Genomic DNA, 12,063 nt, shown 5'->3' on the forward strand with positions numbered 1-12,063 from the left:
ACTACTGGATTCTAAACTGCCTCTGGAAGCAATGTCAGCACAATAACTGTTCATCGTGAGCTTCATGAAATGGGTTTCCGTGGCCGAGCAGCTGCACACAAGCCTAAGATTACCATGCGCAATGCCAAGCGTCAGCTGGAGTGGTGTTAAGCTCGCCGCCATTGGACTCTGGAGCAGTGGAAACGCGTTCTCTGGAGTGATGAATCACACTTCACCGTCTGGCAGTCCAACGGACGAATCTGAGTTTGACCAGGAGAACACTACCTGCTCGAGTGCATAGTACCAACTGTAAAGTTTGGTGGAGGAGGAATAATGGTTTGGGCTAGGCCGCTTAAATCCATGAGGTTAAATCTTAACTCTACAGTATACAATAACTGTGCTTCCAAGTTTGTGGCAACAGTTTGAGGAAGGCCCTTTCCTGTTTCAGCATTACAATGCCCCCACCACAAAGTGAGGTCCATCCAGAAATGGTTTGTCGAGGTCAATGTGGAAGATCTTGAATGGTCTGCACAGAGCCCCGACCTCAACCCAATCTAATACCTTTGGGATGAATTGGAACGCCGACTGTGAGCCAGGCCTCATTGCCCAACATCAGTGCCCGACCTCACTAATGCTCTTGTGGCTGAATGGAAACAAGTCCCCGCAGCAATGTTCCAACATCTAGTGGAAAGACTTCCTAGAAAAGTAGAGGATGTTATAGCAGCAAAGGGGGGACCAACTCCTTATTAATGCGTGTTATTTTGGAATGAGATGTTCGGTGTCCACATACTTTTGGTCTTGTAGCGTATCTCAGATCCCTAGATAATCATTGTATCAATTACAAAATTCTCAACAAAAAATAGAATTTGCCTTAAAGTACTTAAAGTAACTTTTTCAAAGTACCCGTGTCTCTGCCCTAGATAGAGGTTGAGTTAGAACTGAGGTGGTAATCTTTGTGACCTGTGCAGTCGTCATTAAGGAGATAATGAAATACACTGTATATCCCTGAGTTAAAGCCCTCAGTTTCAGCCTCTGTCTTAGAGTTCCTGTCTCCACCTCCAAGTTTCAGTTTAAAGGGTTCAAGTCTGGTAGCAGCAGTTGTGACACACACTCTGACAGGTCATCAGGCCCCATCTTTGCTCATCTCCTGCACTTCTCTTAACAGATCAGGCCCACCTTGTCACCACCAAATGAAAACATCAGAATCCCATTATGTCCCCCCCTTCTCCACATTACCTTAACCTTCCTTTACTTCTGTCTGTTGTCAGGCAGGCACAGAGCACAGATGCCAGTTAGATTCTTCCATTCTCTCGCTCTCTTTCACTGTCTCTGCTTTGCTCTTTTGCTCTATCTCTCTCTCTCTTTCTATCCCTCCCTCTCTTGATGATTCTCTGTCAGCAGCTGGCTGCAGGTATGGCCTCACAAACGCCAGAATGAGGTGTGATTTGGTCCTAGTCAAAACTCAGGGGACTCCATTTAGTTGTGTTATGCCACCTGTGTGCAGGTTGGAACATTCTGGACTAGAGGCACACAATCAGGATTCAAGTTTTGTCAGGGACAATCACGATTTACCACAGAAGATTTTTCTTTAGTTCACGTGTTTCATCATCCTAGGGGAGTCGTGGGTGACCTTGTTCTCCAAGGTTTGTTGCAGACGACAACTCTCTATTGTCTTCTTTTTGCAACCTTTCTAACAGAAAGAGAAAAGGAAACAAATAAAGAAACAACCAAAGACAGAGAGGAGGAGGAGGAGGAGGAGGAGGAAGGAAAGAGAGAATAGGAGACAAGCCTCAGCTCCATTGTTTTAGTGACTGTCCCTCCCATAAAGAATGGTGGAACTGATGGTGTCTGTCAGGGGCTAGCAGGTTGTTATCCAACTATTATATCACATTTATCTTCATTCCCATTTGCCCGACACAGTCCCTGAAAGCTCATTTGTCAAGCGGAGGGAGCAGCTTTCTTGCATTTATAAACCTTGTCTCCTGGAGGATGTACTGGGAAACAGAGTGTGTGACATGACAAGGGGGGCGGGACGGGGTGGCAACTGGCAGCTACTTAACTTGGCACAGCCTGGAATAATCCATGCATGGGCTCCCTGAAGAGAAGAGATGGCAGTATGTGATTTATTGGGTGTGCATCATCCTCATCTCTCCCTCCTCACCTCGCCTCAAATTGAGTTGTGCTCCAAATTGGATGTTTGATGAAAATGCATGGTGTCAGTGGGAGATTGGCTCAGTCATGTCTAATATGACTATCCAACCTGTGTCTGTTGGTCGTCATGTGTAGAAATTGCCCAGTGCCGTCTGTCATTGAGGTGTTTCTGCAGGACTGCTCCCAGGAGCCTCCTCATAGGTTAAAAAAACCAGATTAGCAGGATTTCAGGGGAAGAGACGTAGCGGATGTTTATGCAGTCTAGTTATTACTACCCGGAGGAGATGTCTGAATGGATGTTCTGATACAATGCTGACTTCCTGTGGGAAATACTGCTGGGCGGCTGAGGTGATCAGGGGTGCCCCGGAACATTCTTTTGGTTGTCTTCCTGATTCTGAAATAACTTCAGTGGAGACAGATAGTGTGTGTGGATAGCCATTGATTGTCTTATGAAAGTTAGACTGAAATGTGTGGTTGACTAAAGTGAGATTGTGGAAAGATATAAGCTGCCCTCTATGAACTGCTGAACTACTTCTTTCACTGGTCAAATTGGTCACTGTGTTGGTCTGTGTTTACTGTCAGCTCCCTAGTGCTGCAAAAATGTTTAGTTATTCCATCTGTTTGAGTTATTTCATCCCACATCACATTGAGCCTGTCTCTCTCTGCTCACGCCTGAGGCTGCTCCATATGTGTGGATTCCACCCTGTTGCTTTAATGCCAGTTCTTTTTATGTTAGTGAGACAGAGGGTTCTTTTAAAAGTGGCATTGCCAAAAACTTTGAATGACAAATGAATCAGTTGTCTTATCTGCTGTCTGGAGCCTTGCCTATTGTCTCTAAATCCTCTGTTCTTCTACCTGTGGCTCTCTTTGTCTGTCGCCCAGACTGGCCACAGGAGCAGGATTGTAGGGGATTAACTAGCCATGAGCCGGTAGGAGGGAATGAGGGTGGGAGGGATGAAGGGAGGAAACGACTCAAGCCCTGGATTGATTTGCCTGCATGCTGATTGGTGCGGTGAGCCTTCGTTAATTTCCCCTGTTCCTTCCACAGCGTTTCCCTAGTGATTGAGTGTGGGCTCGTCAGTTGTTGTTTGGTGGCGTCGTGGAATTTGAAAGCCGTCGTCATTAGGATTTACAGCAGCAGCCAGGCAGGGAGGCAAGCCGGAGGAAACACAGGCTCAGATCACACGCTACCTCTAATTAACGCCACACACTCCAAATTGCTTGTAAATAAAGATGAATTGCTTAGGGAATGTAAAAGACGCTGGCAATGAATTTATCATACATTTAGCCTACCAGGCCAGCCTGTGGGATATGGGGGGGACATGTCTGTCACGCCCACACCCCTCCCTATAAACGTGAGATAACAACTCAGTCCCAGACAACCCAGTGGGGTACACCTAAATCTGCCTCCACCCTGCCCATCACTCATGGGTCTGATCTCAGATAGTGCTTTCACACACATGCTCATAAAACCCTCCTCCTGAAATGATCTGTTCAGGGGATGTACACTCACTCCCCATAGCAGTCCTCAATTACTCCCAAATAAACAATGTCCCTAATTTATTTGGTATTATCTCTGTCTCATTCCGCAGCCTGCCGTGAGCCGATGTGAAAGGGCGCCCTCCACCACTACCAGCCCACAATACAATTGTCAGCAATTACTTGTCATAGTCACTTTTCTTTCCACTTAGCAGCATCATTCTGATCCTTTGGCGAATTAGGTGGGAAACATGACATACAATGTATGATAAATGTTAACTTAGCCAAAGGAAGAGTAAATTAGATCTTAGAAATGGATCCTGTCAGGTTGAATAGCAGACAGACAGCAGCTCGTGCTCTGTCTCACCACTGGGGGGTACTCTTGCACCATGCTTTGTAGGGAGAAAACGGTCTGTTGAATACTGTAGAGAAAGGCTATGCTCACAATTAGACACCTTTGCTATGTGGGTTCTGGAGCAAGGGTTTGTTTCTTGTTTGACAGAACATTTCAAAGTCAGAAGCCATGTCATTCTAACCTCGGAGGAAGTGGAAACAGTCAGTACTCCAGGACCTGTTGGAGTGATATGAGACCCACATTCAACACATGCTGGTCTCCTGTACTTGCGTGACCTTGAAAATCATCTGAGACAAGTTGTCAGCTACTGGTCACTTTCTATTCATTCCACTTGAACTGTAAAATTGCTGGCTGTTCCCAGACAAACTGAATTCTCCATCTCTCAATCACCAGTGGTCACCCTCTCTCTACTCTCCATCCCCCATGTGCAGTCAATACATATATTACATGTAATGACCTGCTCTGGCAGAGGGGTACAGTGGGGATGAAAGAGGGGAATATATGGGGATGTCCTAGCAGCTGGGCTGAATCCTGGCTAGACCCTGCCATATACCAGAGGGGGCTGACTGGGCTGAGAGCTGAGGATGGCCAAACCAGCATACCAGTAATCACCATGGTGCCACTATCACCTCAGTGTCATACTCTCCTTTGCGGAGTGAGATTGCCGCTGCAACAGTAACGATAGCCATCTCGTGCCGGAGGGAGTCTGGTGCGGTGCGGGGAGCTCCTCACCTCCCTCGGTCTGGGAGATTGCTTCCCGTTACTGGTGCTCCCCGGTATTTCCGCTCCGCTGCAACATGAATGGATATCAAGCGGAGCAGTCTGGCTTTAAGGGAGCAGGAGGCAGCAGTCATAAATATTAATTATCTTGACGAATTGTTTGCACTCCATATTTCTGTTGACATGGGGGCTGTGTAGGAATTTGTATGGGTGAGGTAGGACGGATGGTGGGGCGGAGGGCTATGTGTGTTATGCAGAGTAGGACACAGATGGGCAATGAGGCGGTGACGGTGACCTTTTTACCTGCTGCTCAGGTGTCAATGTGATTAAGGGTTGGATTTTCAGTCACACAGGCCATTGCTGGGGCATAAATTGGCTTACAGAAGCACTGGGCCTACACTAACACAAAGACCAGGTAGTCTACTCGCAGTATAATTGCTAGGTCAGGTAGTCTACTCGCAGTATAATTGCTAGGTCAGGTAGTCTACTCGCGGTATAATTGCTAGGTCAGGTAGTCTACTCGCGGTATAATTGCTAGGTCAGGTAGTCTACTCGCAGTATAATTGCTAGGTCAGGTAGTCTACTCGCAGTATAATTGCTAGGTCAGGTAGTCTACTCGCAGTATAATTGCTAGGTCAGGTAGTCTACTCGCAGTATAATTGCTAGGTCAGGTAGTCTACTCGCGGTATAATTGCTAGGTCAGGTAGTCTACTCGCGGTATAATTGCTAGGTCAGGTAGTCTACTCGCAGTATAATTGCTAGGTCAGGTAGTCTACTCGCAGTATAATTGCTAGGTCAGGTAGTCTACTCGCAGTATAATTGCTAGGTCAGGTAGTCTACTCGCAGTATAATTGCTAGGTCAGGTAGTCTACTCGCAGTATAATTTCTAGGTCAGGTAGTCTACTCGCAGTATAATTGCTAGGTCAGGTAGTCTACTCGCAGTATAATTGCTAGGTCAGGTAGTCTACTCGCAGTATAATTGCTAGGTCAGGTAGTCTACTCGCAGTATAATTGCTAGGTCAGGTAGTCTACTCGCAGTATAATTGCTAGGTCAGGTAGTCTACTCGCAGTATAATTGCTAGGTCAGGTAGTCTACTCGCAGTATAATTGCTAGGTCAGGTAGTCTACTCGCAGTATAATTGCTAGGTCAGGTAGTCTACTCGCAGTATAATTGCTAGGTCAGGTAGTCTACTCGCAGTATAATTGCTAGGTCAGGTAGTCTACTCGCGGTATAATTGCTAGGTCAGGTAGTCTACTCGCGGTATAATTGCTAGGTCAGGTAGTCTACTCGCGGTATAATTGCTAGGTCAGGTAGTCTACTCGCGGTATAATTGCTAGGTCAGGTAGTCTACTCGCGGTATAATTGCTAGGTCAGGTAGTCTACTCGCGGTATAATTGCTAGGTCAGGTAGTCTACTCGCAGTATAATTGCTAGGTCAGGTAGTCTACTCGCAGTATAATTGCTAGGTCAGGTAGTCTACTCGCAGTATAATTGCTAGGTCAGGTAGTCTACTCGCAGTATAATTGCTAGGTCAGGTAGTCTACTCGCAGTATAATTGCTAGGTCAGGTAGTCTACTCGCAGTATAATTGCTAGGTCAGGTAGTCTACTCGCAGTATAATTGCTAGGTCAGGTAGTCTACTCGCAGTATAATTGCTAGGTCAGGTAGTCTACTCGCAGTATAATTGCTAGGTCAGGTAGTCTACTCGCAGTATAATTGCTAGGTCAGGTAGTCTACTCGCAGTATAATTGCTAGGTCAGGTAGTCTACTCGCAGTATAATTGCTAGGTCAGGTAGTCTACTCGCAGTATAATTGCTAGGTCAGGTAGTCTACTCGCAGTATAATTGCTAGGTCAGGTAGTCTACTCGCAGTATAATTGCTAGGTCAGGTAGTCTACTCGCAGTATAATTGCTAGGTCAGGTAGTCTACTCGCAGTATAATTGCTAGGTCAGGTAGTCTACTCGCAGTATAATTGCTAGGTCATTTCCTGCTTGGCACCTGTGGCGTCTGGCAGCTTACATTTTTCTCTTCATCTAAAGGAAACAGACGACATACAGTACAGAATAATAGATAGCAACTATTTATCATGTTTCCTTAACTGTTTTACTGTTTCACTTGAGTTTTAATGTTCTTAATACAAATCAAAGTTTATTTGTCACGTGCGCCGACTACAACCTTACAGTGAAATGCTTACAAGCCCTAACCAACAGTACAATTTTTAAGTAAAAAATATGTTTTAGGTAAACAATAGATAAGTAAAGAAATAAAAATTTAAAACAGTGAAAATAACGTGGCTATATACAGGGGGTACCAGTACAGAGCCAATGTGCGGGAGCACCGGTTAGTCGGGCTGATTGAGGTAATATGTACATGAATGTATAGTTAAAGTGACTATGCATAGATGATAAACAGAGAGTTGCTGCAGTGTAAAAGAGGGGTTGGCGGTTGGGAGGGCACACAATGCAAATAGCCTGGCTAGCCATTTGATTACCTGTTCAGGAGTATTATGGCTTGGGTGTAACAGCTGTTGAGAAGCCTTTTGGTCCTAGGTTTGGCGCTCCGGTACCGCTTGCCATGCGGTAGCAGAGAGAACAGTCCATGACTGGGGTGGCTGGGGTCTTTGACAATTTTTAGGGCTTTTCTCTGACACCTCCTGGTGTGGAGGTCCTGGATGGCAGGTAGCTTAGCCCCAGTGATGTACTGGGCCGTACGCACTACCCTCTGTAGTGCCTTGCGATCGGAGGCCGAGCAGTTGCCATACCAGGCAGGGATGCAACCAGCTCTCGATGGTGCAGCTGTAGAACCTTTTGAGGATCTCAGGACCCATGCCAAATATTTTTTGTCTCTTGAGGAGAAATAGGTTTTGTCGTGCCCTCTTCACGACTGGCTTGGTGTGTTTGGACCATTCTAGTTTGTTGTTGATGTGGACACCAAGGAAGTTGAAGCTCTCAACCTGCTCCACTACAGCCCCGTCGATGAGAATGGGGGTGTGCTCGGTCCTCCTTTTCCTGTAGTCCACAATAATCTCATTTTGTCTTGACTACGTTGAGGGATAGGTTGTTATTCTGGCACCACCTGGCCAGGTCTCTGACCTCCCTATAGGCTGTCTCGTCATTGTCGATGATCAGGCCTACCACTGTTGTGTCGTCTGCAAACTTAATGATGGTGTTGGAGTTGTGCCTGGCCATGCAGTCGTGGGTGAACAGAGAGTACAGGAGGGGACTGAGCACGCACCCCTGAGAGGCCCCCGTGTTGAGGATCAGCATGGCGGATGTGTTGTTACCTACACTTACCAACTGGGGGCGGCCTGTCAGGAAGTCCAGGATCCAGTTGAAAAGGAAGGTGTTTAGTCCCAGGATCCTTAGCTTAGTGATGAGCTTCGAGGGCACTATGGTGTTGAAAAGTGTTCCTTTTGTCCAGGTGGGAAAGGGCAGTGTGGAGTGCAATAGAGATTGCATCATCTGATCTGATCTGTTTGAGCGGTATGCAAATTGGAGTGGATCTAGGGTTTCTGGATAATGGTGTTAATGTGAGCCATTACCAGCCTTTCAAAGCACTTCATGGCTACGGGCGTGAGTGCTACGGGTCTGCAGCTAGTGAGAGAGAGAGAGAGTGTGAGAGAGATCTGTTCTGGGTGGTGTAATGTCCTGTTTTCCTCCCATAGGTGGCATGTCTGATCAGGGTGCCTACTGAGGTGGTGAAACAGAGGACGCAGGCCTCGCTGTCCTCCAACACCTACCAGGTGCTGCTGGCCACTCTCAGAGAGGAGGTAGGCCGACACCATGACCCATCAATGCTACAATATTTGTTTTTGCATTCTCTCCATATGTTTCATGCATGTTTGTGTATCCAGACTGTGTGTGGTGTGTGTTCCCTAACACCTATCTTATCCTTGTGCAGGGTGTCAGAGGCTTGTACAGGGGCTACAATAGTACGGTACTCAGAGAGGTAGGCCTGGTATCCCACACACACCTACCTTCTACACTGACTCTGCCAAAAGTACATCAAAGCTTTCTCATTGCATTAGCCTCTATCAAACATCATTGGCAGCTTCATGGACTTGGTAGTTTTTTGTCCCTCAAATGCTTGTGTGTTTGTGTGTGTGTGTGCGCGCAGCCTGTACCACGGTAACATGCCAGGCAGTGTACTTGTAGACTGAGACTATTCAGAATGGATTAATTCATGATAACTGTGAAAGACGGTTGTATTTTCTCCCATTATTCCTCTGAAAGCCTTTTAAATCCCGCTGGGCAGAGAGGAGTGGATGGAATCACTCAACTATTGGGTTTTTCTCTGTTTCATTTTGCACAATTACTTAACCGAGACCGGTTCCCTCTAATGGAATATCTTGATTAATTAAAGTAATTAGAGATTTTATAAATGCAAAACAAAACAAGGAGTAAAAAAAGGAGAGATTGAACATTGAACCAGTCCTCTTGATGATGTCTCACCTTTGTAGTGGAGCGCCTACTATGCTCCCACTCTTTGTTTCATTATCTGCTAGTTAATTGCACCTGCAGAGCAGGTCATGTGGGATGGATTCAGGAACGCTGCACCCCACAGGCTTTTTTCTTCTCTCTAATTTTCATTAGAATGAGAGAGAAACCACGAGAGGGGGGAAGAAAAATAGTATGTGAGGGTGACAGTTGTTCTCCCCTCTCTTTTTTGGGTACTGTCCCCTACCGCTGTGCTAGCCTGTACTTATTTTCTGCCTCACTAAACCGATGTTATTCACGCAAATTCCATCTGGACAGTGAGGAAAAAAAGGACAACAAGGCTCTGTGATTTCTCCAAGGGGCTGTGAATAAATGAATACATTTGGAGGCTGGCACCCGGCCTGTGTGCATACTAAGGGCCAGATGAAACGGCGGGGAGAGGGGCAGAGGAGTGCGCAGGATCCTCCTCGTGATTGGCTTTGACGTGTGGCAGGATGGTAATTCATTTTCTCATCCGGCTATCCGCTATCTCATCCTGCTCGGCGACCCTGTCAAGATAACTTTGTTTATCCCGAGCAGTGCTCCCCCAGTACGGTTACCTAATTGAGGTCCTCTCCGTGATGTATATTCATTAAGGATCCTTCAGAAGTGATTTCTGATGGCAGAGATCTCTCAGGTGACTGCAGGAGGCCGGAGGGAGTGTGGCTGTGGCCAGGTCGAGGGGTATGAGCAGTAGGGAGGGATGGACTAATTCACAGCTGACATGATAATGTTAGGTAGCACATCAATCTCTTAATGTATTTATATCTTCAGATCTATCATTTTCTAAATGTAATGTTTGCTCTTTGTAAAGCTGAGGTAGGATTTAAGTTTCAGACAGTAGGAAATACCCAAGGCCAGGGGTCCTCAACTCTGACCCTACGACGTCCGGAGCCTGTTGCTTTTCTTTTCTACCTGATAATTAATTGCACACACCTGGTGTCCCAGGTCTAAATCAGTCCCTGATTTGGAACAATGAAAACATTTAGTGGAACTGGCATCGAGGTCCAAAGTTGAATTTGAGGGCCCTGTGCCTAAATGAGAAATGCATAAATGCAAGCAAAGTGATTTCGCTTTGTCTGTGCCAAAAGAAAGTACTTAAATCCAAATACAGGTTCTGGGGAATAATTTGTTTGGATTCCTATGCACTAGGCTGTTAGTTGCAATTGTTGTCCATTTCAATCATTGTAAATCACCACCATTAGTATTATGTAAATGCTCAACATTTAATTAAGGCCTTGCTTAGGTCTTTTGTTAATGTACTTTGGCATGTTCCCAGTTTGGGGGGTTTACGGTACGTTCTCTCGCCTCACCACCTGTTCAGAGTACTGTTCCTGTTCACCACTAGAGGGCAGAAGAAGATTATTCCACTCAGAATCGTATTATTTATATTTAACCTTTATTTAACTAGGCAAGTCAGTTAAGAACAAATTCTTATTTACAATGACGGCCTTCAGGGGAACAGTGGGTTAACTGCCTTGTTCAGGAGCAGAATGACAGATTTTGTATCTTGTCAGCTCGGGGATTCGATCTAGCAACCTTTCAGTTAATGGCCCAACGCTCTAACCACTAGGCTACCTGGCGCCCCTAATACTATGTTCTGAGAGCCCTTGCCTTCCTCTACTCTCCAAACTGGCGTTATGACATTTATGAGCACCAATCACCCTGATGAAATTGATAGGCTTTTTTCTGCATGACAGTAGTGAACATGTTTGAGTGCCATTATACTCTGGCATAACACAAGAATTTATCTTGGAGTTGAGCTAGACTGCTTCAATTACTTTTTCATTAATGAGCTTCAATTATGTTATTCGCTAGTAATTTAGTCATTTTCTAGTTTGCATTGAGGAGGGCTGTGTAAGTGAAGCAGACTGTCATTGCTCTGACAAGGTGAAATGATAGAGCTGCATTATCCTCTCTAACCCTCAAGAACAGCTCAATACTCCTATTGCTCTCCCTTTCTCTCTCTCTGTCTTTGCCTCTCTGTGTCTCTCTCTTCCCCCTCTTTGTCTCCTTCTCTCTCACCCAACTGTGGGCTCTTGTCTCCCAGTGACAGAGAGCGAGAAAGAGTGAGCGACCTGTCTTCCGTGCATCTGTCTGACAGGAACAAAAGTGTGATGATTTATGTGTCCCAGGTCCTCCTCCCAATAACACAGGGCTGGAACAGCCGTCTGGAGCACTGAACTGAAAGACAACCTGCAGTCTCTCTCTCTCTGTCTGTCTATCTGTCTCTCTCGCTTACTCACTCTCTCTCTGCCTCAGCAGACAGGAGCTGGCATCCAGCTCAGGGAGAGCGACCAGTCTTACCAAACGCATTACTCCTCTATCCTGCTCTTCTGGGCTGAGACTCCAGAAGGAGTTGCTCTCCCTTGGGGCATATCTTTCTCTTAAAGCAGTCATATGTAACTATACATTGTCACCAAAGTAAATACACTTTAACTGCACAGGTAGGGCAACTTTGACTATATAAATGAACTCCTCTGTTCTCCTCTCCCTCTCACTCAAGCCTTCTCTCTCCTTTTCTCCCTCAAACACTGTGGACATGAGGGCCTTTGGCCCCTGTGGCTCAGGTCTAACCCCAGTTGTTTTAATTGTTCTATCATTTACCTTCCTTCTCTGCCTCAGTCACAGTGGAAAATGTGTGTGTTCTGATGCAATAATGGTGTTATACACTGAGTATATATGACATTATGAACATCTGCTTTTTCCATGACAGACTGACCAGGTGAATCAGGTGAAAGCTATGATCCCTTATTGATCTCACTTGTTAAATCCACTTCAAGCAGTGTAGGTGAAGGGGAGGAGACAGGTTAAACAATTGTTAAGCCTTGAGACAATTGAGACAGGCATTGTATATGTGTGCAATGGTTAGGGCCAGTTTGCGCTGTTCTGTGAAGGGAGTATT

At 45.9% G+C, this 12,063-nt stretch overlaps 1 protein-coding gene across 2 annotated transcripts in view; it reads left to right on the top strand.

Moving 5' to 3' along the window:
• The window catches only part of slc25a26 (solute carrier family 25 member 26), a 68,707-nt gene that overhangs the window by 8,642 nt on the left and 48,002 nt on the right, over positions 1–12,063 (top strand). Inside the window, exons 4-5 of one of the 2 annotated variants that reach the window (XM_036950570.1) lie at positions 8,348–8,452; positions 8,584–8,631. The exons of the other annotated variant lie outside the window; for it this stretch is intronic. Of the exons in view, the coding sequence (XP_036806465.1) occupies positions 8,348–8,452; positions 8,584–8,631 (153 nt within the window). The remainder of the gene's footprint in view (positions 1–8,347; positions 8,453–8,583; positions 8,632–12,063) is intronic. 2 annotated transcript variants of the gene reach the window in all.

Source organism: Oncorhynchus mykiss, chromosome 17 (assembly GCF_013265735.2).
Source record: "Oncorhynchus mykiss isolate Arlee chromosome 17, USDA_OmykA_1.1, whole genome shotgun sequence".
Classification (NCBI taxonomy): Eukaryota; Metazoa; Chordata; class Actinopteri; order Salmoniformes; family Salmonidae; genus Oncorhynchus; species Oncorhynchus mykiss.